General features: G+C 48.5%; 1 protein-coding gene across 1 annotated transcript in view; it reads right to left on the reverse strand.

Moving 5' to 3' along the window:
* Alk (ALK receptor tyrosine kinase) overlaps positions 1 to 25,943 on the reverse strand; it is a 507,293-nt gene that overhangs the window by 33,746 nt on the left and 447,604 nt on the right. Inside the window, exons 11-18 of the mRNA XM_042696640.1 lie at positions 22,858 to 23,020; positions 13,592 to 13,742; positions 7,282 to 7,413; positions 6,048 to 6,192; positions 4,465 to 4,647; positions 3,229 to 3,327; positions 2,556 to 2,708; positions 1,494 to 1,598 (exon numbers count right to left, since the gene is read on the reverse strand). Coding sequence (XP_042552574.1) covers positions 1,494 to 1,598; positions 2,556 to 2,708; positions 3,229 to 3,327; positions 4,465 to 4,647; positions 6,048 to 6,192; positions 7,282 to 7,413; positions 13,592 to 13,742; positions 22,858 to 23,020 — 1,131 coding nt within the window. The remainder of the gene's footprint in view (positions 1 to 1,493; positions 1,599 to 2,555; positions 2,709 to 3,228; positions 3,328 to 4,464; positions 4,648 to 6,047; positions 6,193 to 7,281; positions 7,414 to 13,591; positions 13,743 to 22,857; positions 23,021 to 25,943) is intronic.

Here is a 25,943-nt window from a genome sequence, read left to right on the forward strand (position 1 = left end):
CCTGCAGGAAGCAGATTCAAGATGGGATGCTATGTACTGGATTTTACTGGGAGCAGGGACCATAGAAGAAAAGAAGTGAAGCCAGGGAAGGCTGAGACCCCCTAGACTGTGTAGGGAGTTAGAGCTCACATGAGGGAGAAATAGAGAAGGCTAAGGAGAAGCTGCCATGCAAGCCAGGCCATTTTGGTAAGGTTCTTGGGAGACATTCTGGGACCAGAGGTGTCCATGAGAGAGGTATCAGGACTCCTAGAAATGGCCCTAACTCAACAGTTCTTCTGTGCTATGGGGGTGGGGTGGGATGGCCTAGGGGTACACCAAGCAGTGGACCGAAGAGTGAAGCTGGGGTCATGGCCAATGGTGTGTCCACTGTGTTTGGTGAGTGGCCACACGATGACAAATCCCCTCAAGTGGTATCTGATTCCCTGCATTCTAATTCCACCTCTGATACTTACAGCTGAGGGCAGCTCAGTGGAGCACATGACCTGTGAACCTGGGCTCCTTTCTGCTGCCCTGTTTTGCTAATTCCACATAATGAGGCTTGTCATCATGAAATGAATTCACCAACAAAGCATAGCTTTGAAACATTCTACAGAGCTTTAGCGTGTGAGTTGCCATGTTCCTTACTACATGTGAGTGGCTCTCCATGCCCACTTCAGAGAGACAGAAAGAAAGGCTGATGATTCAGGGGATGTGTTCTGCAGGAAAAGCCTAACACTATGACTTCCGGGTCAGGCCAAGTGCTACCCAGGTCAACTGCTAAGAGCGGAGTCCCCTCCTCTATAAAATGCTCCAACCCTGAGCATATGATTTTTTCCCTTTCTTTCTGCTACAGGGGAAGGGAAAGATGGTAGAAGCAACACACAGATGAGAAGGGGACACATTACAGGAGTGAAATGAGGAGGGGGGAGAAGAAGCAGGAGCAGACAGGTAGAAGGCTGAGGTTCCCTGCCCTCCAGCCTTTTCACCCCCCTGCTCCTTTCTACAGCAATGCCCGAGTCTGATCATAGGAGCTTAATGATCTGAAATGTGAAATCACCAGGAATGCTGTGAGAATGCAACGAGGGTTGGCTCTGATTACCCTGTTCCATTGAAGGGTGGCACCATGTGAAAAGGCAGTGCACGCTACCATCTCTCTATGTTTCCACAGAGCTCCTTGCTCTGAGGGGCTGGTCTGAGCAAGCTCCTAGGAGCCTACCCTTATACCTGTCTTCATGTCTTTGTCTGCCTGGTCTGCTGAGCCTCTGTGACTTTGGACTAGCTCACCTGGATTGACAGGTCAGATGGGATTATACTCAGAAACAAGTGTTTCAGTAGTTCTCTGTCTGCCTGCCTGTCTGTCTGTCTGTCTGTCTGTCTCTCTCTCTCTCTTTCTCTGTTGTCTAGTAGAGTTTGAGCATTGCTCAGGGCGTGAGCCCAACAAGGAATGGTATTGATGAAGCCCAGGCCCACATTTCTGCCCTCCTTTGGGAGACCTCAGAATCTGACATACTCACCAATCATGATGCCAGAGAATGCTAGGACAAGAGCAGCCACCAAGGCAGAGGTCACAACGGAGAGGATCAGCGAGAGCGGCAGATGGGGTTCTGGGGTAGGTGACACTGGAAGAAAGGACCCCTGGGCATTGACAACCATGTTGATTCTCTTCTGAGCTGGTCCCAAGTCTGAATCACCCTCACCCGTAGGGACCAAAGCCACCTGCTGCTTCCTATTTCCGGAGACTTTGCAATACCTTCCTTTCCAGGGGACCATGAGCTCCTTACAGTGGCTTTGGGTGAAAGGAAAATTCCAAGGGATGACTATCAATGCTGTAAATTGGTCCCAAATGCCAATTGCATATGTACAGGTTGAAGACAGAAGAAACAACAAGTTGATATGGAAGAGACTGGGGGACCTTCAGGGACCCATGTACTCAGAAGGACTAACAGAGGAGAGAGTAGAGTGTTTCCTTATGGATCCTCTCTGAGGACAAGTTTTTCCAGGTCAGGGTGTGCAGAATAGGTCCCTGCTGGCCAGGCCATCATCCCATAGCTGACACGACACTTGAGAAGGGGACTTGACATGCAGAGTATTTGCAGAGGAGGGCCCCTGTGGTGAGGAGGAGGTGAGGGACTCTGTGGTAAGGAGGTTCTCCACTCTATGTGATCAAAGCTGTGGGCTATTATTCTGGAAAAGACTTAAAGCCAGAAGTCTCATTTTCGAATCTGCACTTGAAAGACTATACCATTAAGGAATCACCAAAGGAGAAGTTCCAAGGGAATAGGGAGGATCTGGCTCATTCCAGTGCAGCCCAGTGTCTTAGAAATGCTGGGACCCTGTCCATTGGGTCCTTGTGGAGTGATGAGTTAGCTTCTGGGTAGAAGGGTCACTGGCTCCATGCCTAGGTGAGGGATGAGACTAGATGCCTTTGAGACTCCTTCAGGGGTGTGGACTCACATTCCTGCAAGGCTAGTTGTTGGAGCACCAGCAGGGGAGGGACAGGATGCTTCCAAAAGGGACCTAGAGTTGTCCAGGGACTAGTTTCCCAAGCCAGTCTCCCCTCCCCCACTTCTCCTTACCAATGCAGGAGACGCCATCCTCTGCCAACACTGTCCCATGGTCACAATAACAGATGACCTTGTGGCTTTTGGGGTCCATGTGACATTCGTCTACCTCACAGTGACTGCAGTTGAGGTAATGCTTGATATTCACTTCCCCATGGCCTTCCATCACTGGGGACAAGAAGGGAGGGTCAGTCTTGGGACAAAATGGAAGACTACCCTGCAATTCCATGCCTGGCCTTTGAGCTTTGTCTCCAGCTACCTGCTGTGGCAGCTCATCTCTCTATAAGGAAGTATCCCCTGTCATCTGATGAGTGCGTAAAGTTTGTGTGTCTTGTGTGTGTGTGTGTGTGTGTGTGTGTGTGTGTGTGTGTGTGTGTGCGTGTGTGTGTGTGTGTGTGTGTGTGTGTGTGTGTATGTGTGTAGTCACTTAGGTTGGTGATGCAGGTACACAAGTCATCATGGCTGCCTTTTATAGCATTGGTCTGTCTTGGTGGTGGTATCTTGCCTCCATGCCTACTTAAAATCACACACCCTGATTTCCCGAAACCTTGATGAGATGAGCCACAGAAAGACGTGTCTGCAAGGGGCCCATGATCATGCCTTAGGATCCTGATGACCTGTCAATACCCTGAGGTGTTAGCTTGGTGTGAGGAAGTTTGTTCCACCCCCTTAGCAGAGTTAGAGGTACCTTTTAAAGCCGGGGTATACAGGATGCCCAGTGGACTGATGAAGGAAACCCCATCTTCCCCATCCATTTCGGGATCATTGTTGGAGGCAGCATTGCCACCTGCGGCAAATCAGTGAAGAGTTGGACACAGATGTGGGTGCCGAGATCTCAACACATATGTGTGTCAATGGGGCATGAAGCTCTGGCCAAAGCCAGTGGGTGTCAGGGGGCCCTGGGGTCAGGGGAGGTGGGAGGGAAGGGAGGTTCAGGGCACAGAGGCTGCCTTTGGAAATTCGGTTGGCTTCATGGGCCCCTTTCCTCTCCAAGCTGAGGCCAGATTCCTAGTGGGAGGGGTCTCCCCCACTCTGCTGAGACCCTACTAGTGTCTCTAGGCTGAAATACGCCCTGGGCTTCTGTCCCGGACAGCCCTGCAGGGAAGCACTTAGGAGAGGTTACCATTGTCACCGGGGTAGGGCAGGACATGGGAAGATGAGCCCCTGTGCCTTCAGACTCCTGTCCCTCCTTTCATTTGGACTGGGTTCTCTTGGGGCTCCCCCCCTCCGGGCCCCTCCCACCACCCAGGGATTGGAAAGAAGAGCATGCAGTTAACCTAAACATCTTACACACAGCATCAGAGCAAAACACAGACAGGAAATAGCACAGGCACAGGACATGCATGCAGTGCATCCTGATCTGGGGATGGGGTACAGCCAACTTCCGGCAGCCTCTGGGCTCCAGGAGGCTCTTTGGAAGGCAGCTGGGGACAGTGGCAGGCCACTTGTGGAGGGTGCCCACTGGGGCCTCAGGAGAACAGTGGGAGCTCTGGCAGCTGGAAGGTTGGACAGAGAACCAGGAGCTGTTGAAACCATAGACCAGCCCTTTATAGAGAGGCCAGGCCACTGGAAGGGAGGCATGATTTTGGAGGAGTCTGGGTTATCTGGTCAGCGGGTCCTTGAAGGAGTTCAGGGAATAGTCTGGAAAGCCAAAGCCCATCTTCAGCTTTGGGAGCGATCAATGATCTCCTGGGATCTTGATGCTGTTGCTAAGGAAGCCTGGAGGCAGGATGCTGGCTCGGAAGCCATCACCCTACCTCTGGCTGTTTGGGACCAGGCAGAGGGGAGCGTGCATTGAGTTCAGCCACATCCGGGTCCACACTGGGCATGGGGGAAGGGGTGGGCCAGGAGGGGACAGGGAAGGGAGGGGCCTAGGACTAAGAAAGGGGAAGGGAGCGACACCTTGAACATGAATCATCTTTACCTATATATCCTCCGCCTCCTCCACCTGAGGAGCACCCCCCTCCACCCCCTCCGAAACCCCCTCTTGTCTCCCACCCCCACTTCTTCATGGCCTGGGGGCAGGAATGTCCTCCAGCAGCACCCTCCAGCAAAGACTTTCCGGCCCAGAGCAAGGAAGTATTATCATTCCAGCCGCCTCCACCACCTGCAGGCGAAAGGGGGTGGGGAGGGAGAGAGAGAAAGAGAGAGAGAGAGAGAGAGAGAGAGAAAGAAAGAGAGGGAGAGAGAGAGAGCAGACACCTCCCTGAGGATCTGGCAAGGCTGGAGGTAGGGTACCGCACCTGTCTCAGTTTCCTAGAAAACCAGTAACATGCCATGGGCACTAGGGAGATATGTTGGGCCACAGCTTGTCTGCATAGATCGTGCCTTGTACCCTGCTTCCTTTAGAATCTGGGGACAGTAAACATGACTCAACTCCATGTCCTCCAGGCCCCAAATTGCTGCACCTTGGTTCATTTACTGCTTCCATTCTGACAAGAGCTGGAACCCCCGTTTTGCAGCTAATTGTCAAGAGCCTGCAGAGGTCAAAGCCCTGGGGTTTCTTGCCCGAGTCCTAGACCAGGTACCAGCTGGCTAGCTGTGAAACCCAGGCCATAGACTTTCCCACCCAGAGCCTCAGTTTCCTCACCTGTAGCTGGAAGATAATAAAAGCCACCTCCTGGCGTTGATATTAGGAGAGAGTGTGTGACATGTGCCACAATGTGCCAGGTTGAGGGACTGCTGAGCGTTGAGAGATGGCTTCATGCCAGCCTGCTTTCCCTGCTCCCTGGCCAGAGGCGCCCCAGAAAGGAGGGGGTGGTACCCAGGGACAATGGCAGCCACTGAACTCTTGCAAAGGAAGTTCATCCACATCAGTGAGCCTGAAGTGTGGCCACTGGTTCACTATGAATCAACTGGCCCTTGGGGTCCCCTCAGGACCCCCTCACCCCTTTATTGTTCCATACGCCATTTCACTTCAGTAGACATCTACTCCAAAGACCCCAGCAGACAATGGTGATGGAGACCCACTTAGAGGTTGCAGAATCAGCAGTGGAGCAGGGTGGGGGTCTGGGGGGTGGGAGTGCCTGCAGGACTGTAAGGGTTAACCTGATAAAGGGTGTTCTGGAAGAATTCGTGGCTGAGGTCCTCCCAGCCCTAGGGGGCAGCAGAGGGATATGGGAGAGCTTCAAATGGAGATGACTATGTCTTAGAAAGAGGCAAGAAGGTGGGTGTGGAATGCTACAGGGCACACCGAGCAGAGCCAAGGCCCTTGGGCAAGTTGACAGGCACGAGAGCAGCTTTGGAAAGGTCAGGGCTAGGGTTTTGAGCATGGCATTTGCGGGGTTGACTGGCTTGGGAAGTCTCAGGTCAGCAAGGTGGCTTCTAGGGTCCCAGGACACTACCTGTCCTCCTGTCTTTGATAATACCACCAAGAGCCAGAGTTCTTGGCATCTCAGTGACCAGTGACTAAGATAGCTTCAGGGTAGAAGGGTGTGTGTGTGAACTAAAGCCTAGACCATTCTGGGGGAGATTTCAGAAGGAGAGCAGGGCTTGTTGGGCTTTTACCTGCGGCTCCGGAATTGCCGTTGAGCCCTAGAACCGAGGAGTTATTTTCCAGTCTCTCTGGGTGAAATGTGTCTGTCTTTGCACCGTAGGCTCTGCCACCTCCACCAGCCGCAATGATCAAGGGCACAGGTACTCCATCTTTTATCTGTCCAGGGAAGAGGCATTCAGAGATGAAGAAACGAGCTAGGGATCCATGAGGAAGACTCTGAGCCCTGGTTTAAAGGCTTTATCCTGATTGTTTGCAGGAAAGTGGGGTGACCTCTCTACCCCAGTTTGTGGTGTCATAGGAATCCATTCTCACCAGCTCCTATATCATTTGGGGTTCAATCAGCACAGTAAAACCACTGGAGGAGCTGGGTGCCCTGTCTTATACCTGTAATTCCAGCTACATGGGAGGCAGAGGAAGGATCTCAGTCAGAAGCCTGGGGGAGGGGTGGCGGGGGGGGGGGGGAGTATGAGACCCTACCTGAGCACTTACACAAAAGAGGGCTGGGGATGTAGCTCAGCTGGTAAAACACTTGCCTGTCAAGCTTGAGGCCCTGAGCTCAAATGCTCGTACTACCAAGTGAAACTCCAAAACAAAGAAATAAAAAAGCCTAATTGTGGCACATATGTATATATCTATTAATAGATTATAAATGGAACAAGGATGGATCCTGGAGCCTGCTTACCCCAGCCCTTTTCCTGAAGATTCTCAGAGAAGGGTGGTTTCTGTTGATTAGAAGATCTTGTTACCCTCTCCTTTCTCTCCATTTTTAAGCATTTCTGGTTCAGACCTTCCAAGGTCATTGAAGCCCTCAGCATCATTGTCGTTATGAGAGCACCAAGCAAGGGGCCCCTGCCTTTACTTTCTGCTCTGGCTGTGGTAATGTCAGACAAGTTGACCTTAGGGTAGAAAGCTGACCCATGAGGGCCAGAGGACCATCTGGACCCCTGAAACAGGGTGGCAGAGGCTTGGCATGGTATACAGGAATACTCTCTCTTGAGCAGATGGATCATATGTCTCTCTGGGTTTCTGCTTCTCAACTTTAACAGGAGATAAAGCATCCAAGAAGTTTCTGTCTGGGTTGTCCTGAGGCTATGGTACCGCCATGCATGCAGAGCTCTGCAAGCAGATCACTGCACACAGATTACTGTGCAGATCACTCCCCAGAGATCACTGCCCAGAGATCACTGCCCGTGGATCACTGCACACAGGGTCTTGGGAACCTGGCTGAGCAGACCTTGATCTCACCTTAAACACATATGTAGCTCCACCTCCACCACCTCCTCCTCCTGCCCACTCATGTACACTTCTGTTCATGCGGATTTCTTCTTCTATCACATTGTTCTCTCCAATGCACACTTTCTGGATTAATTGGTTTGTCTGTAGAAATGAAAAGCACATTATGTTTATATCCGACCAGGGTTTACTACTTTCCAGCAGACAAATCTTGTATATTTCTACAGATAGGATCAGACTAACTCTCGAATAGGTTATGGTTGAGTTGAGGAGACAAAAGCTCATTTTCGGCAAAGGAATGATTAGGGAAGGGTCACAAGAAGGTTATGAGAATTTGGGAGAGAGAAGAGAGGCTCTAGAGCTGAGTGATGGACAGGGAAGAAGAGTCTCCCGAAGAGGTCTTTTAGTTGGGCCAGGAAAGATCAGAAGGGTTTTTAACACAGAGAGGGGGAAAGCAAGGTCATTTCAGGAGTGGAGAGCTGCTGAGCAGAAGCCCCAAAGGAAGGATGGAATAGGATTCTGATGAAAAATACGAGTGCCTCTTTCCCAGAAAAGTCTACCTTTGGTTAGGTAGTCCGGGAGGACTGGTTAGCATCCTGTAGGCTCCAAAGAAAGAAGGACAAAGGCCTCAGGTGGTGAGATAGATAGACTGGAGAGGGTATAAACTGAGGCAGGTAGTGGGATTGAACTGGACAGCCAGATCATGGCAGAATGACCTGGAGACAATCAGAGGTGGACTCCACCTCTGGGCAGTGGAGAGCCACTGAGATTTTTAATAAAAGTATAGCTTGAAAGCATTTTGGGAAGAGTATACAACAATCAAATAAGAACAACAATAACAACAACAAAACAAAATGAAGAAAAGTATCCAACCCACCAGCCAACCAGTCAACCCACCAACCATCCCACCAATGAACCAAGGAACAACAGTGGAGGAACAGACTCAGATTTCATTCCCAGCTCACACTGGGAGTCACCTCTGCCATCCTCCACATCCCTAAGTAGAGTTCTCCATCTGTATGAGAGGGATGAATCTTGGAGACAGACGGCTTGGTCTCACTACCTACATTGGGGGACAGTCTCCTGATCCTAGAGTGGACAGGAATAGTGAGTGGCCTAATATGGTGTGTCTCACACATTAGGGGTAGGTAATGGCTGTTCTATTTTATTCGACTTCTGTGCCTTCCAGACTTCTAGTGGGAGTCAGATGCTGGGGATTCCCTGGATCCATTTTGGGAGTGTCAGAATCCTGGTGTCTTGAAAGAAAGCAATGCCTTAAAAACAGCCCCGCCTCCCTGTGGGATACCACAGTTCTGAGGAATTCTCTAAACATCCGAGGAAAATGACTTTTCTTTCACTGAACTGAGAAAAAAAAAGCCAACAAAACATGAAACTTTCCATCAAATGCTGCTGTGTAACCAGTCAGCAGACATGGCAATTCATCTTGAGTCACTCCTTATGCTGAGGCATTCAAGGAAGCTAGCAATGGGGGCCAGAGAAATTTCCAGATAAGCGGCTGAGATGCAATTTGTTTTGTGGAAATAATTGTGTGTGTGTGTGTGTGTGTGTGTGTGTGTGTGTGTGTGTGTGTGTGTGTGTATCTATGTGGAGAGAGAGAGAGAGAGAGAGAGAGAGAGAGAGAGAGAGAGAGAGAGAGAGAGATTGAGTAGGTTTAGTGTGGATGGAAGGCTCTGAGCTGCTATTGTAGAGAGCTAACATTTCTCTCCTATACGCCATCCAGTCTGGCAGTACATCGTCGGCAGGGTGACCAGGAAGCAGGCATGGGGAGCAAGTATAATGTGTTGAGATCAGGCCTAGAGGCAGGAGAGAGGATATGGGTTGTTAGTTGGGTGGGGCATTTATTTATTTGTTTGTGACAGCATCTCTCTATGTAGCCTGGGTTGACCTGGAATTCACCATCTTCCTGCCTTATTTTTTTCTAGTGCCAGGATGACAGGTATGCACCACTATATGCAGTCAGAATGGGCTCTTTATGGTTTTTACCTCCATAAATGGAGGGGCTGGCTACCCAGTATGAGCCAACAGTATAAGAAGACTTGCTCCTAAGCACTGCCCTCTCTCCTCCTCTCCCGAGGATAGCACATCTCTTCTGGAGACTGCTTGAGTGGGAAGATGAGGGTAGTGGGGCTTGAGGATGGTCTTGCATGTAACTTAGGTGGGACCTATGCCAATGGCCTGTCCCTACTCCTTTCTTTAAGTTGGGAGGGGCAGGAAGAGGGTCCTGTGAAACAGTTGCATTCTCAGCCTGCATCTTGCTGACCCGCCAGCGGTACCAATCTGGTGCTGGTGAGTCCATAGAATATTTTTAACTCAGGGCTTCGAGCTATCCAGGCAGGTGTTCTACCACTTGATCCATACCTCTAGCCTCATTTACTCTATATATTTTCAGGCAGAGTCTCACTTATTTTTCCCCATGTGAACCTGGACCACAATCCTCCTATTTATGTTTCTTCTGCATCTGTGATGATAGGTACATGCCACTTTGCCCCAGTGTTTCATTGATTGAGATGATGGGCTCTGGCAAGCTTTTTGCCTGGGAGAGTCTTGAACTGTTATACTCTTAAGTAGCTAGGATTACAGGCATTAGTCACCCGTGCCTGGCTCTGATGCACTACTTCATCTGACTCCCATGTCTTCATACTTTTGTAAGTACCCTTCTACCTTTTCAGCTCCTCTGCAGATCTCTTACTGGTTCTTCTTCTTTTTCTTGACTTCCAAATGCTGGAGATCCCCAGACTCTATTCTTAGTCTTCTTCTCCATCTGCCTCAAACCCAAGGCCATCTCATCCTGTCTGAACACTATGCTGATTTCTCCCTTGTTTCTTTGTCCACTAGATCTCTGTCCAAAATTCTAGTGACTGGTCTGTTTCCTGTTGTTTATATGAGATTTGTACTTGGCAGGATCTGACAGACTTTTACAATCAGCAGGTCTGACCTTGGTATGACCTTGCCCCCAATGAGTTCCCCAACCAAGGGGATGGCCACTCCCTTCTTCCAGGGGTTCAGGCATAGCTCGTGGAGTCATCTTTGACTCTTTCTATCTCTCAGATCTTATCAAATCGGGCAGGAGATCCTTTTAAGTTTCACTCAAAATAGGCTCAGAACTCAATAACTCAGTAAAATATGCTCAGAATTCACTGCCTACATTGTTACCATCCTGGCCCAAGCCATTGTCATCTGTTGCCCAGATTAATGCAACAGCTCTTGAATCCATGTGTGTGTGTGTGTGTGTGTGTGTGTGTGTGTGTGTGTGTGGTGTGTTTGGTCCATTTGTCAAAGCTCAGTCAAAGTGAGCCTTTTATATCACTATTTAACTCAACATCCCCCAGTGTGGCCTGGATATGTTCCAGTGGTCTGATTCAGCTTCATTACCCCTGATCTCTCTCATCTACCTTTCCTTTTGCTCCCTCATTCCATCACACAGACATGCACACTGAGTAGCCTTGGCCTTTTCCCAGATAGTTCCCACCTCATGCTTGAATGTAACCTCTTTGTGAGCAAAGAACTCTTTTGAGCATTGAATACATGCCAAGTCCCTGCAACAGTGACTGGCCACCGTAGGTACTCAATGCTTACTTACTGAATAAACTGGAATGAGTCAAGAGCTATCTGACTCATGGGCTGGCTTTTCCTGGTATCTGCCTTGCAGGTGATGGTAGTGACAGGATTTAATTTAGATCGATGCTTCTGCCCCCTAGGGGACACAATGGAAAGGGGGCATTTCTTTTTCTTTTTCTTTTTTTTTTCTTAGCAGTATTAGAGATTGAATTTGGAACCTCGTGCTTGCTAGGTCTGTGGAGGCATTTTTGATGGTAATTTTTTGAGACTGTACTGGCATTAAGTAGGTAAAGGACAAGGAGACTTGTTAGATAGCCTATAATGCAAAAAGTACCAACAACATCTCTATTGATTTAAACTCATGGTCTAAATAAGGTTTGGAAGTAACTGGAGGAACAGGGGTTGAGTAAGACTCTCTCTCTTTCTCTCTCCCTCTCTCTTTCTCTTTCTCTTTTTCTCTGTGGTGTGTGTATAAGGGGGCAGTTTCCAGCACCTGGAGCCTACTCCATGTACTAGGTACTTAGGGATGGCCAGGCAGGCACAAAGGAAGAATAATTATCAAACAAGCAAAGCTGTCAAATCCTACAGTTGTATCTTCAGAACTTTTCTGTAGGTTCCAATTTTCTAGAGAGAATTGGAAATGGAGTTAGTGCTTGAAGATGTTTTTTCTTCCTTGCCAAACATCTAGGAGAAGGGATGACTCTTCCCATGTGCCCATGCTATGTCCATCCCGACCAGCAGAGGGAGCTGTCTTCAGACACTGGCTGAGAATCGTCTCCTGCCTGTTTGGGAACTCTTGTGCATTCACAAAGTTTAGAGGAAGTAGGCTGATTAATAAAAATGATAAAGTGCAGCAAACCAGAGGAACAAGTAGATTACAATTGAATTAAAAAAAAAAGACACAGTCCTTTGAAAAGACATAACTGATTACAATCCAATCAAGTAAAAGTCCCTTGTAGAAGTCAATGCAATCTCTCTGCTTAGATGAAAGAATTACATTAGCACTCAATAAATTCCTGTGAAAATTACAGCGGCCTGTAATTTAATGACTTAATATATTATAACAGGTTGGAAAGTCCTGATTATAGTTGCTAAATAAAAGTTGGAGTGGCGTTATTCCTTAAGTAGAAGGTTGTGCCTGTCAAGCTCAGTCCTTGGGCTTTGTGTTCACGGCAGAGGTGGGTGGCTGGGGGAGGAGGGCTGGGCTGTACTTGCTGCTTTGTGGGCTCCCAGCCTACAGGTTGGGAGTTAAAGAGTTCTGAGTTTCTTTTGTGGAGCTGAACTGCTTTCTTGGTGTCTAATCTGTCCTCCTAGGATGTTGGGTCAGTTCCTGGGGCATTGGATGGTAACTCCCTGCCCCAGCCTTCTTCTTGTGCTGACCTTTGGCCCTGCCCAAGCAAGGACTTGTGCCCTACAGGGTGCTGAGTTCCTGCTAGGCCCAGCCAACACAGCCAGCATCCTGATGCCTCCAATGCAGGCAAAGGAAGGCACAATGGAAGTGCCAGGGGTTTATACAGCTGCTGCTGCTGAAGTCCTCACTGCTCCATTCTCCTGGGTATTTTAGACCACTCTGGGCTTTCTCAGATCCTGCTGCTGGAGTTTGCTCTTTTTGACAGCTCTAGAAATCCTGGTGGGATCAGAAACACAATCAGAGGCTGTCTCTGGGATTGCAGAGACTTCTGGCGATGCATTGTAAATAGAGATGGGCCATAGAAACTGAGGCTGGAGCAAGTGTAAGGCACAGCAAAATCAGAAGCCCAGAGCTCTGGGCCATGCTGTAAGTGGTTTGGACAAATTCCTACTCCTCTGTGGTCTCCGTTTTCCTCATTTGTGAAAGAGAGGAATTGGGCTATAAGGTATTCTGGCTCCCAGTCTGTGCTTTTTATGCTTCAGTCACACAAATAATAAATGTCAACATATTCTTTTTGTACTGGTGTCATACATTCTTGATTAAATTTACCCAATTTAGTCCCCTTCCCAGAAGTAACCCCTGTGAACTCTACCTTTCTGAACTTATTTCTGTGCATGCATGTGTACCTAAATATAACCTGGAGTCTGAGATCTTGAGCTTAATGCAAAGCGACTTACTCCCCTCCCCCCATATTTATAATAATATGATTAAAGATGACAGTGTACTAGCAAGCAAGTTTAGGAAGACAGCTCTAACTCACATTTCCATGAAGAAGAGTAATCACAGATAGGAGTCAGATAGGAGTCATTCAGAGAGGAGTCGGCCCTTTAGATTTTCTTTGTGTGTGTGTGTGTGTGTGTGCTGGTACTGGAGCTTGAACTCAGGGCCTAGGCACTGTCCCTGAGCTTTTTTGCTTACGGGGAGTGCTCTACCACTTAAGCCAAGCTCCACTTGCAGCTTTTTGGTGGTTAATTGAGGATAAGAGTCACATAGACTTTCCTGTCCTGGCTGGCTTTGAACTGTAATCCTCAGCTCTCAGCTTCCTGAGTAGCTAAGATGACAGGAGTGAGCTACCAGTGCTCAGCATCCCCTGACTTTTTAAAGTCAATTCATCAAACCCGTGATTTGGCCTTGGCACCTGTGGCGATATAAAACTCTAAACCCAGACATTGCCTACAGTCTCATGTATATTTTGGCAAAAGAAGGGCATTGTGGTAGAATGAGGGTTGCAATCTGCTCCCCCTGACTGTGAGCTCCCAGCAGGGATCCAGCAGGTCTTGGTTCCCTCGGAGGTGAGTGCAGGGGACTCTGGGAACTGCCCTGGTCACTTACACTGGGGCAGGCATCCTCCCCTTGCTGTCCAACCAGGATGTACAGTGTGTCGTCCTTCTCCAGGTTGAAGATGCCCAGCACCGACACGCCGTGGGACCTCATCATGGTGTTCTTCCCGCCTTTCCCACCGGCAGCTCCATAGCCCGAGATGCTGCAACAGAACATAGTTCACTGAGTCCCAGTACGGGAAGAAGATAGACCCCCTCCTGTTAACCCAGTAGCTTGGGCGGGGGAGGAGAGGCTTTAGAGGTGGGGGACAGACAAGCACATCATCACTTGTCTGTGAGCTCTGACTCAAGTCAGCCCGGTGACTGGGGCCATGGTTTCCCAAGTACCCGGAATCCATTGTGAATTTCCCTGTCTAAGATCAAAAGACTCACGTGACTTTAGAATAGTAACGTAACCTCTCTCTTCCTTTTCTGTATCATGAAGAAACTAAGAGAACTTACATCCCATTCCACAAGTGTTAGAGAAACTGAAGGAATTCTGACGTGTGTCTTTAGCACTGTGGCTGTGGCGCGGTAGGTGCTAGGATTCCTGGTGAGAAGTCTGAGGAATGGTGGGAGTGGCCACTGATTTGATGCATGGATTTAAGGTCTCCCCCTGGGGTCTGGAAACAACGAGCGAGCGCACCCGGTGATAGAGGAGAACGTGTTTATGAGCACCACACTGTTTGCTCCCACCCACCAGCGACTCCTTCTGGAGTAATCTGTGTACACACAGCAAACAACCAATCACAATGAAAATAAAAACAGAGGGTGGGAGGTGGGGCTATGTCTGCTGCTGCTTAGATTGTTGAGACAAGGAGAGGAAATGGAGCTCAATTCCTCAACTATGTCAGAAGAGCAGCCTGTCTTAAGAACCAGCTGATGAATGCTAACAAATGTCTCCCCAGAGACCAGCTGCCAGGCAAAGGGGCTCCAGAGGAAGTTCATGTCCCTGTGTGTTCAGATCCAAAGACCTTTATGAGGAGGAAGGGATGAGAGACAGTTTTGTTCACATGTACACATGATGGCTGATGTGCAGCTCTGGGGAATGCTTGGGTTCCCAGCATGCAAGGTGCCTCCTGGGGCTCTCCCCAGCACAGCATGGAAGGCCAAGGTAGAATCTCAGTATCAGGCACGGATTCATCAGAGCTTCTTGAATGTTGGGAACAGTGTGAGACTATGGGACAAGAAGAGACCTGAGCTGGATTCCAGACCCTTCAAAGGTCTTGTGAAGAAATGAAGACGGTCATATTATGCAAAAAGGAAATCCCACCGTAAGAATGGCTATATTAAGGAGGCAGCATGGAGGGGAGCTGGGCCTCTGAGATGAGATGTTTGAAAGCCCCAGGACACTGTGAATCCTTGTGAAATGTCCAGGTCATCAAGTGTTTGGGGTCAGGTGAAGCTGGAGGACTGTGACAGGTGCCAGAGGCCTCCATTGGTAGTGGTGGTGGCATGGAGAGCTAAGGTTGGCTTCACAGCAGAACTGACACCTGGGAGGACTCTCAGACAAGCAGAAAAGGGATATAGGTAGGAGTCAGGACTTGTGTGACCAGAAGTGAAGAGGTGGGACTCTATGGGGGGTCCAATCACTGTAGTTGGTTGGAGTGGGGAACATGAGGGTCGGGAAAGGGACCAAGAGCTAAGGACAGAGCATCCTTCAATGAGCCAGGCATCATGCGTAGGGACACACACACACACACACACACACACACACACGGTAGAAACAAACAGTAGATGCTATCCATCTTTTTTGATAGATGAGGAGACTGAGGCTCAGAGGCATTAAGTAACTCACTTAAGCTGTGGTTCACTCTCACACATTCTCTTCCTGGGAGGCCACATCCTTCCCTGTGTACAGGGATGCACAAGAGGGGGTTTGAGAAAAGACGGATGCACCCTGAGTCTCCCCCGACCCTCAGCAAACACTCCAGATCCAGCAGACATGGATGCGTGACAAGGGCCGTGGAAAGGCCGGGAAAAGGAAGGCTTATGGGCAGAAGTCATGTGGACGCAGACTTAGTTAACTCAGGGAAGGGAAATGAGAAGGGGACAGTGGCCATGGGGATTTGACTTCCAAGACAGTGTGTAGGCTGAGGGCAGAAATGTGCACAGGCTCCAACTCTGTGCTGCTTACTCCGGGGCTGTGGATGCTCAGAAAACTCTTGCACATGGCGGAGGGAGCTTTTACCTGGCTTATGCTGTCTGTCATTTGCATTCATCTGCATACATTATGAATAATTTTGAACCGCTCCATGTGTTTAAATTTAGCCAAATGATTATCTTTTGGACGTTGTTTGTTCCTGACTCCCTTCTTCCCCCTTGAGTCTTCAGATTTCTCTTGTTCTTTCAACCAAATCTGATCACCAGCTCTGTCTAGGTCTTGACCTGGTAAGGTGGGCTGAGTTACATACTGGTTTTAGTCCCCACTGTTGGCTGTGCAACTTGGTTAACCTCTCAGAGTGCCTTTGGCTTCTGCTACCATGGAAGAAAGTAAGGACAAGGACCCTTGCTTCACTGGTGAGGAAACATGGTGAATGTGAACACACTACAAACTGGTGTGAAGCCAAGGGCTCTGGACTGGGCTCAGATCTATGGATTCCAGAGTCAACAGTAGAGTTTTGCCACTAGGTGCTGGCAACTGGACATTACTTTCCTGTTGCTGGCTGGACCCTTACATTTCCACCTCCCTCCAGGCACTGACCTTGGCCTTGCCCCCGAGTCAAGAAACATATCTACTAGCTGGGTGACCCTCTCTGAGTCCCTGCTTCTCTCTATATAGAAGGGAAATAATAATAGCTGTGAACATCAAATAAAATAGTGCCAACTAGGTGCTGGTGGCTCACACGCGTGTGATCCTAGATACTCAGGATGCTGAGATCTGAGGATTGAGATTCAGACCCAGCCCAGGCAGGAAAGTCCATGAAACTCTTATATCAAATTAACCATCAGAAATCTAGAAGTGGAGATGTGGCTGAAGTGGTAGAGTGATAGCTTTGAGCAAAAGAAGCTTAGAGACAGTACTGTGACAGTACTCAGGCCCTGAGTTCAACCCCCAACATTGTACACACACACACACACACACACACACACACACACACACACACACACACACACGCCTATCAGAGAGATAATTCACTGTCTAGAGGAAAGCTAGCAATGGACTAGCCACTATTAGGACTCATTTCTGTCATCTTCTCATTTCTGTCCATTTCTTCCATGGGTGTCCATATGGGAGGCAGAGAGGCTGAATGAAGCAGAGGCCAGCAAGAGGCAGATCAGGGCAAGGCCACGAGTACTTGGGGTCAAGGAGCCACTTCTGCACAGCATTCAGAGTAGCTAGAACCAGCAATTCTCAGTCCCTAGACCTTGCAAACTACATTACACAAATCTATTCTGGAATAATAGCCTCTGAAACTCACTCCTCAATCCTTGTAAACAATTTCTTTTTGATGGTTGACAAATGACAAGAAATTAATATACCTGCCACTCAAGTGGGGAAAATGACTCGCAGTGATTCCAATTTGCTGGAAATTACAAGATACTGCCCTCGACGAGTTGATGCTGTAATTTTTTTTTGTTTTTCCCCTTGTCTAAATCCATGTCCCCTGGTCAGAATGGATGTTTATTGGGTTTGCATTTTGTATTATTGACTGTGAGCTATTGTTACCTGATGTAATTGAGTTGTGAATCTTTTTTAAGTAAAGAATTAGCCGCAAATCAAAGTGGCCGCCTGCTGGATCCTGAAATGACAGCCCAGCTGGTGTGGAGCCTGTTGGCAATGTCCTGTCCATGTGCGGGGGAGGGGATGCTAGGGGGAGGGGAAAGAGAGGGATCTCCCCCCACCCCACCTCCAGACGTACAAAGCACATACTCCTTGCCTGCACCACCCTCCAGATGTCTGGCAGACCTACACCCAGTTCTGGCCTCTGCCTCTAACTCCTGGTGAGACCTTCCCCTCCCTCCTGGGGTGTTGCTTTCCTCATTTGTCAGAGGGGATCCTACAGGGTTACTGGGAGAACACAGGAGGTGTGGGAGTGTACCCAGACATCATCAGTAGGATGGTCATCGTATCCAAATGGGTCACTTGGGCAATCAGGTGACAACCCCGAAGGCCAGTGTTGAAGGGGCTGATTGTGGATACTCCTTGGTAGAGGCCACCCACTTCCGTTCTTGTTACAGCCATAAGAGAGTCTCAGGATCCATGTTTTCCCTTAGCACCTGACTGATGGAGCCATAAGCATGGAGAAACACCAGAGCTGGCAGAGACCTCAGGGTTTGCTCTGTGAGCCCCTCCCTCCCCTCCCCCCGTGCCCCATCCTGCACTTGGAGAGGCTGGAGAGAGGGTAGGCAGCTTTCAAGATCACATGGGGACTGACCTTCACCTGCTCACCCTGCACTCCCACCCACCCCCATGCAACTCCAGTTTTCATGGCTCTGTGTCCTTTATAGTGGTGGCTATCTGTTACAATCACTGAGGCAACTGATCATGCCTTGGGATCTATCTTCTTCTATTGTCTAGAACTTAGTTGAAATTGTGCACTGTTACTGAGCTTTCCTGTCCTGAGGTTTGTCTAGAGGTTGTGAAGCTCTGGCACCTCAACCCTCTCTGTGAAGTCCTGAAGCACCTACTCAGTGCCCACCACATGGTTGGAGCCCATGGCTCAGTGCCTGTCATAGAGTAGGGCCCCCACAGCTCAGTGCTGAGTGCACAGTGGCCCAGTAGGGGCCCCACGGCTGTGTGCGGGTGGGGCTGACTTATCCAGCTGCATGTGCCAGTCCCTGGAGCCAGGTGGGAAATGAATGTCACTGAGGGAGACCATCAGAACCAGCTGTGGTGCAGGTCAGCTGGCTGCAGCTGGGATCTGGGGGTCTCCTGTGCACAATGGCTAAAGCTGAATGAACCCCGTGAGAACTGCTGTCAGCAGCCATGGCTGCCTTTCACGAATATTTTTATATGGGATGCCTGAGAGCCAGGAAGAGGGCGGAAGTAGGGAGGAGGGCTGGAGGGGGAGAGAAGTATGGGAAGTCACAAAGAAAGGAGACAGGCTGACATCTACTGAGTGAGGACAGCCTCGTGTGGGGCACCTCACCCATACTTTTCCTAAGTCCTCCCTACAGTCTCCAAGTTGGGCTCTGTCCTCATTTGTTTCCACTTAGTAAGAGGCTGAGGTTTCCCTACCTCTATCTAGCACAAATCTCTTTCCCAGTGGCCTTTCTCATCGATGGCAGCCACTCATTGGGAACACTCTAGAAGACATGATTGTCTTATAGAACAGAGGCTCCAAATCCTCCCACCATCCCCAGTCCCTCTCACTGCTACCCAACCTTGCTTCTCCAGCCCAGTCACATTCTTGCAGAGTAGCTGTCTATCACGGTTCTGGGTTTCTAGTTCTCAAGCCAGGGATGTGGGCTTTGCCCTGGGTACTCCCTCCCCAGCGCATCCACTCAGTCTCCAAATCCTCCCCCCCACCCCACACACACACTCAGGCCTTCCTCCACCTTTCTCCTCGTCCCCATCCTTGTTTCCTTTCTCGTGGTCCGCCCTTTGCCCTGATGCATGCCTGGACCATGACCACTGCCCTTTCTGCAGGCGGGAAGCTCACTCCCACCCTCTCCTGACACCAGAGGGAGCTAAAGGCATTTGGGAGCTGCTGAGGCTTTGGTCTGGGTGGCCTCCAGCCTGAGCACCTGCAGCTCTGCAGACCAACCTTGCTTCAAACCTGGACTGTTCCTTTCTGTGCTCCCTTCCCTCCCTTCCCCCTGCCTCTCTGGAGGGGGCTCTTCTCATCTTCTGACTGAACTTAGGATCTTCCTTGAGGAAGCCATGCATGAACTCAGGTTGTGGGAAATACCTATCCCTGGCCTCTGATAGTTCAGTACCTTGTGCAAACATCCATTTCAGTTATTTCTCCATTACAGGAGAATGCTTGCCCCATGTCCCCCTCTCCCCACCAGGGCTGCGCCTCCTGCATCTCACAGGCTTTTGTGTGCTGGATGTCATGCTCAGCATCCTCTGAGGTGCTAACCATGTTCCTGAGACGTGCAAAGCAGGAGGAAACAAGTCTAGGCACAAGAACTTTGAAGACTGCACTGCCTTTTACTGTTTGGACAGAGAAAGAAGCCAATCTAGGGCAGAGAGAGCAGGACAGAGAAGAGATAGGGACCCAAGGGTTATACTAGCTTGTGGTCTCCTGTACCCCAGGCTGTGAGCAAAGCGGGTAGGAGGGCGGGGAGATGGGCCCTGGATAAAGTGCCAATTAAGGTTGCTTTCAACTGTATTCATCCTGAGGAAGCCCCAAGGATGAGGAAGCGACACCCAGCTGGGTACACGGTCTGTAGTGCTTGCTGTTAGCACCCTTCCTCCATGTCCTTGACCTCCTAGCGCAGGTCCCCGGCAGCAGCCAGGCAGCACCAGCTGAGTGCCACACTTCCGAAGAGATGGATTTGGCAAGGCAAGTTTTGAAAGATCTTTTTCTCACTTTCTCTGTCTTGTTCCATGTTTTCTCAGTTGACGAATTACACTTACTTCATCATAATAATTACCAAAGAGAAAAAGTTTTCCAGGAAAGGGCTCTGACTTCCCAAGGTGGGTAATTTGATTTGATGACTTTCTGATAGAGTCTAAAATCATTTACTATCTGGTGTGTGTGTGTGTGTGTCTACTAAGTTATTGTCACCAGCAACAGTACCAAAGGTCAGGAATATCAAGGATTGCCTATGCCCCAGAAAACATGTGTTCAACAATGATAAAAACTCAAACTCAATGTGCTTTCATTTGCTTCTCTCATATTGATATGGGTCTATCCTGGGCCAGATCACAGTGTTTCCTTTACTAATTTGAGTATGTCAACATGTCCTGCTTCAATAGCACAAATGCTCCTAGTACGTATTTCTAACAAGGAAACCACCTGATGATGCTAGGGGCTATCAAACAGCCTCAGGGCTTCACAGAAATTGGTGGAGACAGTCCTCTAATTCTAGCTGGGCTAGTCAGTGCCGAGTGGCAATAGAGTGGTACTCCATGCAAATGAGAAACCTGACCAGACTTCGATCTGACCATGATTAATGATAAATGGGAAAATAAATTAATTATTATTTAATAAGTCTAGTTTGTCTGGCAGGCCAACTCTCTCAAAGCTCAGGGCCTATCTGAAGGAGTTAAAGATACGAGAAACAGAAAAGTCAGGAACTACTGGATGTGGGGATTGCTTGGTTCCTGGAAATGCTTTCTCTGCCTACCATAATGTGCAGGGATTGTGCTAGGTGATAGTTCGTCACGATCACAATCAGGGTGGAGGAACCCTTCTCCCCCTCCCCCTTCTTCCTGCCTCATTCAGATAGGAAGTCAAATCTATAGGTTTGGAAGTGGGCCTGACATGGGGGAACATAGGCCCAAAGGACCCCCATGCAATGCGTCTTTTGACTATGAACCTTTGTAGGAGAAGCAGTAGGGGAGACCTGGCCAGTGCAGGGTTTCAGGGGCTGCAGGAGGCAATGTGCTTGTTGGAGGCTTTCTATGGCAGTTCCTGCCCCCTCACAGCTCTTCTCTTTCTTCTTTATATTACATTTGTGTATGCGTGGTGCCTCAGGTGGTTGGGCCTGGCTTCCTAGGCTCTCATGGAAGGACAGGGATGGTGGAAAGTTCCTATGCCCACTCCCATCCCCTGCCGTCTGCATGCCTTCTCCAGAATCCAGATGTAGGTGTTCCTTTCAAGAGCGGGGACTCTGAGCTCTAAAAGTCACACCTCTGTCACTCATTGGGTGGCCCTAGATCTATGGCTAAGTTTCTCTATATGAACACATGGGTATAGCAGGAACCCTAACAATGCCACTCACCTTACTACTAAAGCAGGAGAAACCCTGGTGGTCTTCATCTAGCTTTCAGTCCCTATTTCCCAGGAATCCTTTCCTTCCTCACACGGACTCCCAGGGGTTCCACTGGTAGGAAGTGGGGTCTGGCTTGCTTGATGTATCAGGGCAGGGATGACTTGGGGAGGGGAAGAGGACTTGGAGCAGCTAATCTGATTGTAATCAAACCTTGTTATCACGTTCCTGTGCAGAATGTCATTTCAAAGCACTCAGGGCTGTCCAGGAACACATCTGCCAGAGGGATAGGACTATCACAGGATGTGGTAAAGGAAAAACAGAAGTAACCTGAGAAGTCTCTTTCCTTAGGGGAGAGAGGTGGGGGGGCTAAAGAGGTGGAGGGACAGGAGCTCAATCTCACTGTGTTTAGCTACTGGGGAAGTGTGTTTGCATCCGCAGTGCTTGGTGTATCCAGTACTGGGTGAAGGACTTGCTACACCTTAGATGTGTAGGGTTGGAGGCTGGTTCTGAATGGCAGCTCATTCTTCCATAAAAGGCTTCCTTATTTGTTAAATATGGCCTGCAGTCCCAGCCTTGCCTACATTATAGAACTCACTGAGAACCACATAAGCCTGTTTAAGCTCTGGTCTTATGGAACTCACAGGGTCTTCAAGGCTGTATCATTTAGTAGGATCACCTGGAGACCTACTAGAAATTCAAATTCTCAGATCTCACTCAGATCTTGAATCCTGGTCTTGGCCAGCCTTCCACCATTATCTTTGTTTAATACCATGGCCTCCAGGTGGCACTGTGGAGCTAGGCCTCCACCTGGGGCTGAAGGTGAGGATAAGGATGTAAGAGGAATGAACAGTGGAGGGCTGGGAAATGAGAAGAATGTTAGCTTTCATGTGTATTGTGGGATCTTTAGTTTTCCAAGCATGTTTTACATACATGGTCTCATTTGCAGAGCATTAATAGTCTTCAAATAATGGTCCGTGGGGCTGGGAAGGTGGCTCAGTGGTAGAGCGCTTGCCTTGCATGCCTGAGGCCCTGGGTTCGATTTCTCAGCACCACATAAGCAAAAAGAAAAAAAGCTGGAAGTGGCGCTGTGGCTCAAGTGGTAGAGCGCTAGCCTTGAGCTGAAGAGCTGAGGGACAGCGCCCAGGCCCGGAGTTCCAGCCCCACGACCGGACCCCTCCCCCCCAAAAAACAAAGAATGGTCCACCATAATTCCAATTATTAGTAATAAATCAGAGTCGAGCTCATGCATGTATATTGTCTCTACAGTGTGTGAGCTTCTTGAGGAGGAAGGACACGTTTTCATTGTTGACATATTTCATCTCCAGCCTTCATACCCCACGGGGGGCCCAGATCTGGGGCCCTGGGCCCTTGGTATGCTCAGATGCTCTGGGGCATGTGCACGCATAGCTCGGACCCCTTCAGGAGGGCGTGTGTCCCCCAAATACGCACCTGTAGGTATCAGTAGCTGGCACTTTCCAGATCTGAATGCCCTTCAAGGGCCCTTCACTCCCAACAACCACGCTCAGGTTGGAGTTCTGGTAGGCATTGTTGCACTGGGCCTGTGTGGGGCCGTGGGGTCCGCTGGCACCACAAGTGGTGAACAGCCAATGCACTGTGGCACAAAAAAAGAGAGGCAGTCACTTCCTCATCCTGGTCCTTCCTCCTCCCAGGGCCTCCTCCTGGGGCTGCATGATCCCTGGGCTCAAACCTTTGTTCCAATATGGCACTAGGTCAGGTTATGAAACCCTGACTAACCATTCAGACTGGAAACTTCTATGAAGAGCTTGCTATGTGCCTCACCCTGGGTCAGATACCAGGGAGAGACCAACACGGAGCAGACTTGGACTCTGGCCTTAAAAAACTTCCAGCTTCTGAGAGAAACTAAATGGAACACAACCAACCATCTGAGCTTCCAGAAAGGAGCAATGTCTCCTTTCAGATGACGGGAGCATGAATAGTGTCTTAGTATTCTTTTTTTCCCCCTTAATTGTAAAGGTGATGCACAGAGGGGTAACAGTTACATAAGTCAGGTAATGAGTACATTCCTTTTTGAACAGTTTCATCTCTTCCCTCATTTTCTCCCAGTTTTTCCTTCCTGACCTCCTTCCCCTACAAGTTATATAGCTCAGTTTCAACAAAATGTCTAGTGAGAATCACTGCTGCATTTCTCATCCTTTGTCCCATAATTTCTGTGCTCCCTCTTCTTCTCCCCCAAACAGATAAAACTTACATACCAGACAAAAGGTATAGCAAAAACAGTTACAAAGGAGAGAGAGAGAAGAAAGCAAAGTAATAAAAAAATTCTTGTTCCCATTTCTTGGAGTTTATTTTGATAAATATCATATGATCATATACACATAGCTATTGAGGCTCTGTGATCTTCTCCTAAGAATATTCTCCTTTGGTCTGATTGAATGAATGCTTAGAGTTACATATAATTTATCATGTCCAAGTGTAACTTTTTATCTTTTACCATCCAATGTGTTTTCTTGTAGATTTAGAGGCACAATCTAGTTACAACAAATGAGGGAAACCATGCTACTACACTGCTGGTGGAAATGTAAACTTGCTCAACCACTCCGGAAAGCAGTATGGAGGTTCCTCAAAAGACGAAACATAGAGTTTCCCTATGACCCAGCAATTCCACTCCTGGGCATTTATTCAATAGAACACAAACAAGGCCACACTAAAGCTGCCAGCACAACCATGTTCGTTGTAGCATTATTTACCATAGCCAAGACACAGAATCAACCTAGATGCTCCTCAGTGGAGGAACAGATCAAGAAAAATGTGGCATATACACACAATGGAATTCTATGCTTTCATTAGGAAAAATGATATCACACCATTTTTAGGGAAATGGAAGGACTTGGAAAAATTATATTCAGTGAAGTAAGCCAGACCCAAAGAAACATAGGTTATATGGTTTCCCTGAGTATTCTTTTGATCTTACCAGCAGAGTCCTAGGTAAATCACAGGTGCTTGATCTGAGCTACTGTGATCGTGTCTAACTGACTTCTACAGGTTTGGCCTCTCCACATAGGAACCTTGTAGCTTGCCAAGGATGGAAAAGTAAATTGGACATAGTGTCAGTTGCATGTCCCCACCATTGGTTTAGGGACTCAGGTAGGTGGGAGTCCTAAACCTCATACTTCCTGGCCATAGATGTGTCTATTAGAAGCTCAGGAGCAGATGTTTGACAGGGCAGGACTCAGATTCCTTATTACAACCGAGTTGGGCTTAGAAATGCAGAGTACTGTTAAGGCTTGCTGTTCAGCACAGATTATCAAAAATGGAAAACAGACCTGTCATTTTCTCCCTCTTTTCCCCAAATGTTTAACCACTTTCTACTGTACCCCATGCTTGCCCAATGTCTTTGGGTGGCTTTCTGTGGGTGCCACCAGAGACAAACCCTTCTTCATTATTCTATTCTCCTCTCTCCAGATATCTCCTTGCAGATTTTATCTCTCAGCCAGGCTAGACCTGAAGGAACCCTCAAATCTCTTGTTGACCATAATTCTAATTGTTTTCTTTTACAGCTTACAAAAACCTAAAGAATGTGTTTTTGATAAATTACTTTTACTTAAAATTTTAAAAAAGCCTATTATCAGACTGCCAAAATTACTTCACTTTAAAGAGAGATGAAGTCAAGTGAAAAATGATGGAAAACTCATTTATCAAATAGAAAAGTGGACAGGAAAATTAATTTGAGTGTACAAAGCTTTGCTCACCAAAACATGAAAGTGAACATTTCATGAAGACCTTGAACTAATGTAACAAGGCAAATAGAGATTAACGTGCATTGTCAATTGCAAGCAATCCCATTAAGAGTATGCTGGGTGTGACTGGTAAGCTGAAAACAAGGTTGGCTGTGGTGAGCTTTTGTGACTGGACCTAAGGTCAGGAGAGGAATAGTCCTAATAGAGTCAATGCCCACAGACCCTTCACACTGAGTACCATGCTGCATAATGTTCTCATGAAGATATCCATTTCTATTTGGTTTCTGAAGATCATTTCAAGGGCAAGAAGTCTATTCACTTGTGGTATGAACAGTTCATGAATTGCTTTCTATCCATTTGTGTGATGAAGTGGGTAACTCTGTTCATTGTAAGGTCTTCCTTTACTAAAGGTGTCAGCCAGTTGCCCTTACCTGCTCCTGAGTCTAAATTATCTCCCAAGGGTGTAGTGGAAAGATCATGGGCTTCAAATCCCTGAGTTTAGGGAAAGTTTGATCAGTGAGGCACTCTAAGGCTTTGATATATAGCTCACTGGCATGTTAAAAGAAGCATAGGGGGTGTCAAAGGTCACCAGGAGGCTCCCAGACTCCAAAACTGCGAATTGCATCTAAGATCAGTGTTGTCTCTGACAACAAGAAATGTAGCCAGGTAGTTTCAGTGACTGAATCCCAGATAGCAGCAGCTAAGAGTTTGAACTCTGTAAATTGGGGATAAGGCTTGGGGGGGGGGAGGGGAGGGGTGGTGGGGAAGAAGAGAAAAATCCCAGAAAGTGAGCTGAGAAATCCCCCTCTCTCATTC

The sequence above is a fragment of the Dipodomys spectabilis genome, unplaced genomic scaffold (assembly GCF_019054845.1).
Source record: "Dipodomys spectabilis isolate Male_0828 unplaced genomic scaffold, ASM1905484v1 ptg000210l, whole genome shotgun sequence".
Lineage (NCBI taxonomy): Eukaryota > Metazoa > Chordata > Mammalia > Rodentia > Heteromyidae > Dipodomys > Dipodomys spectabilis.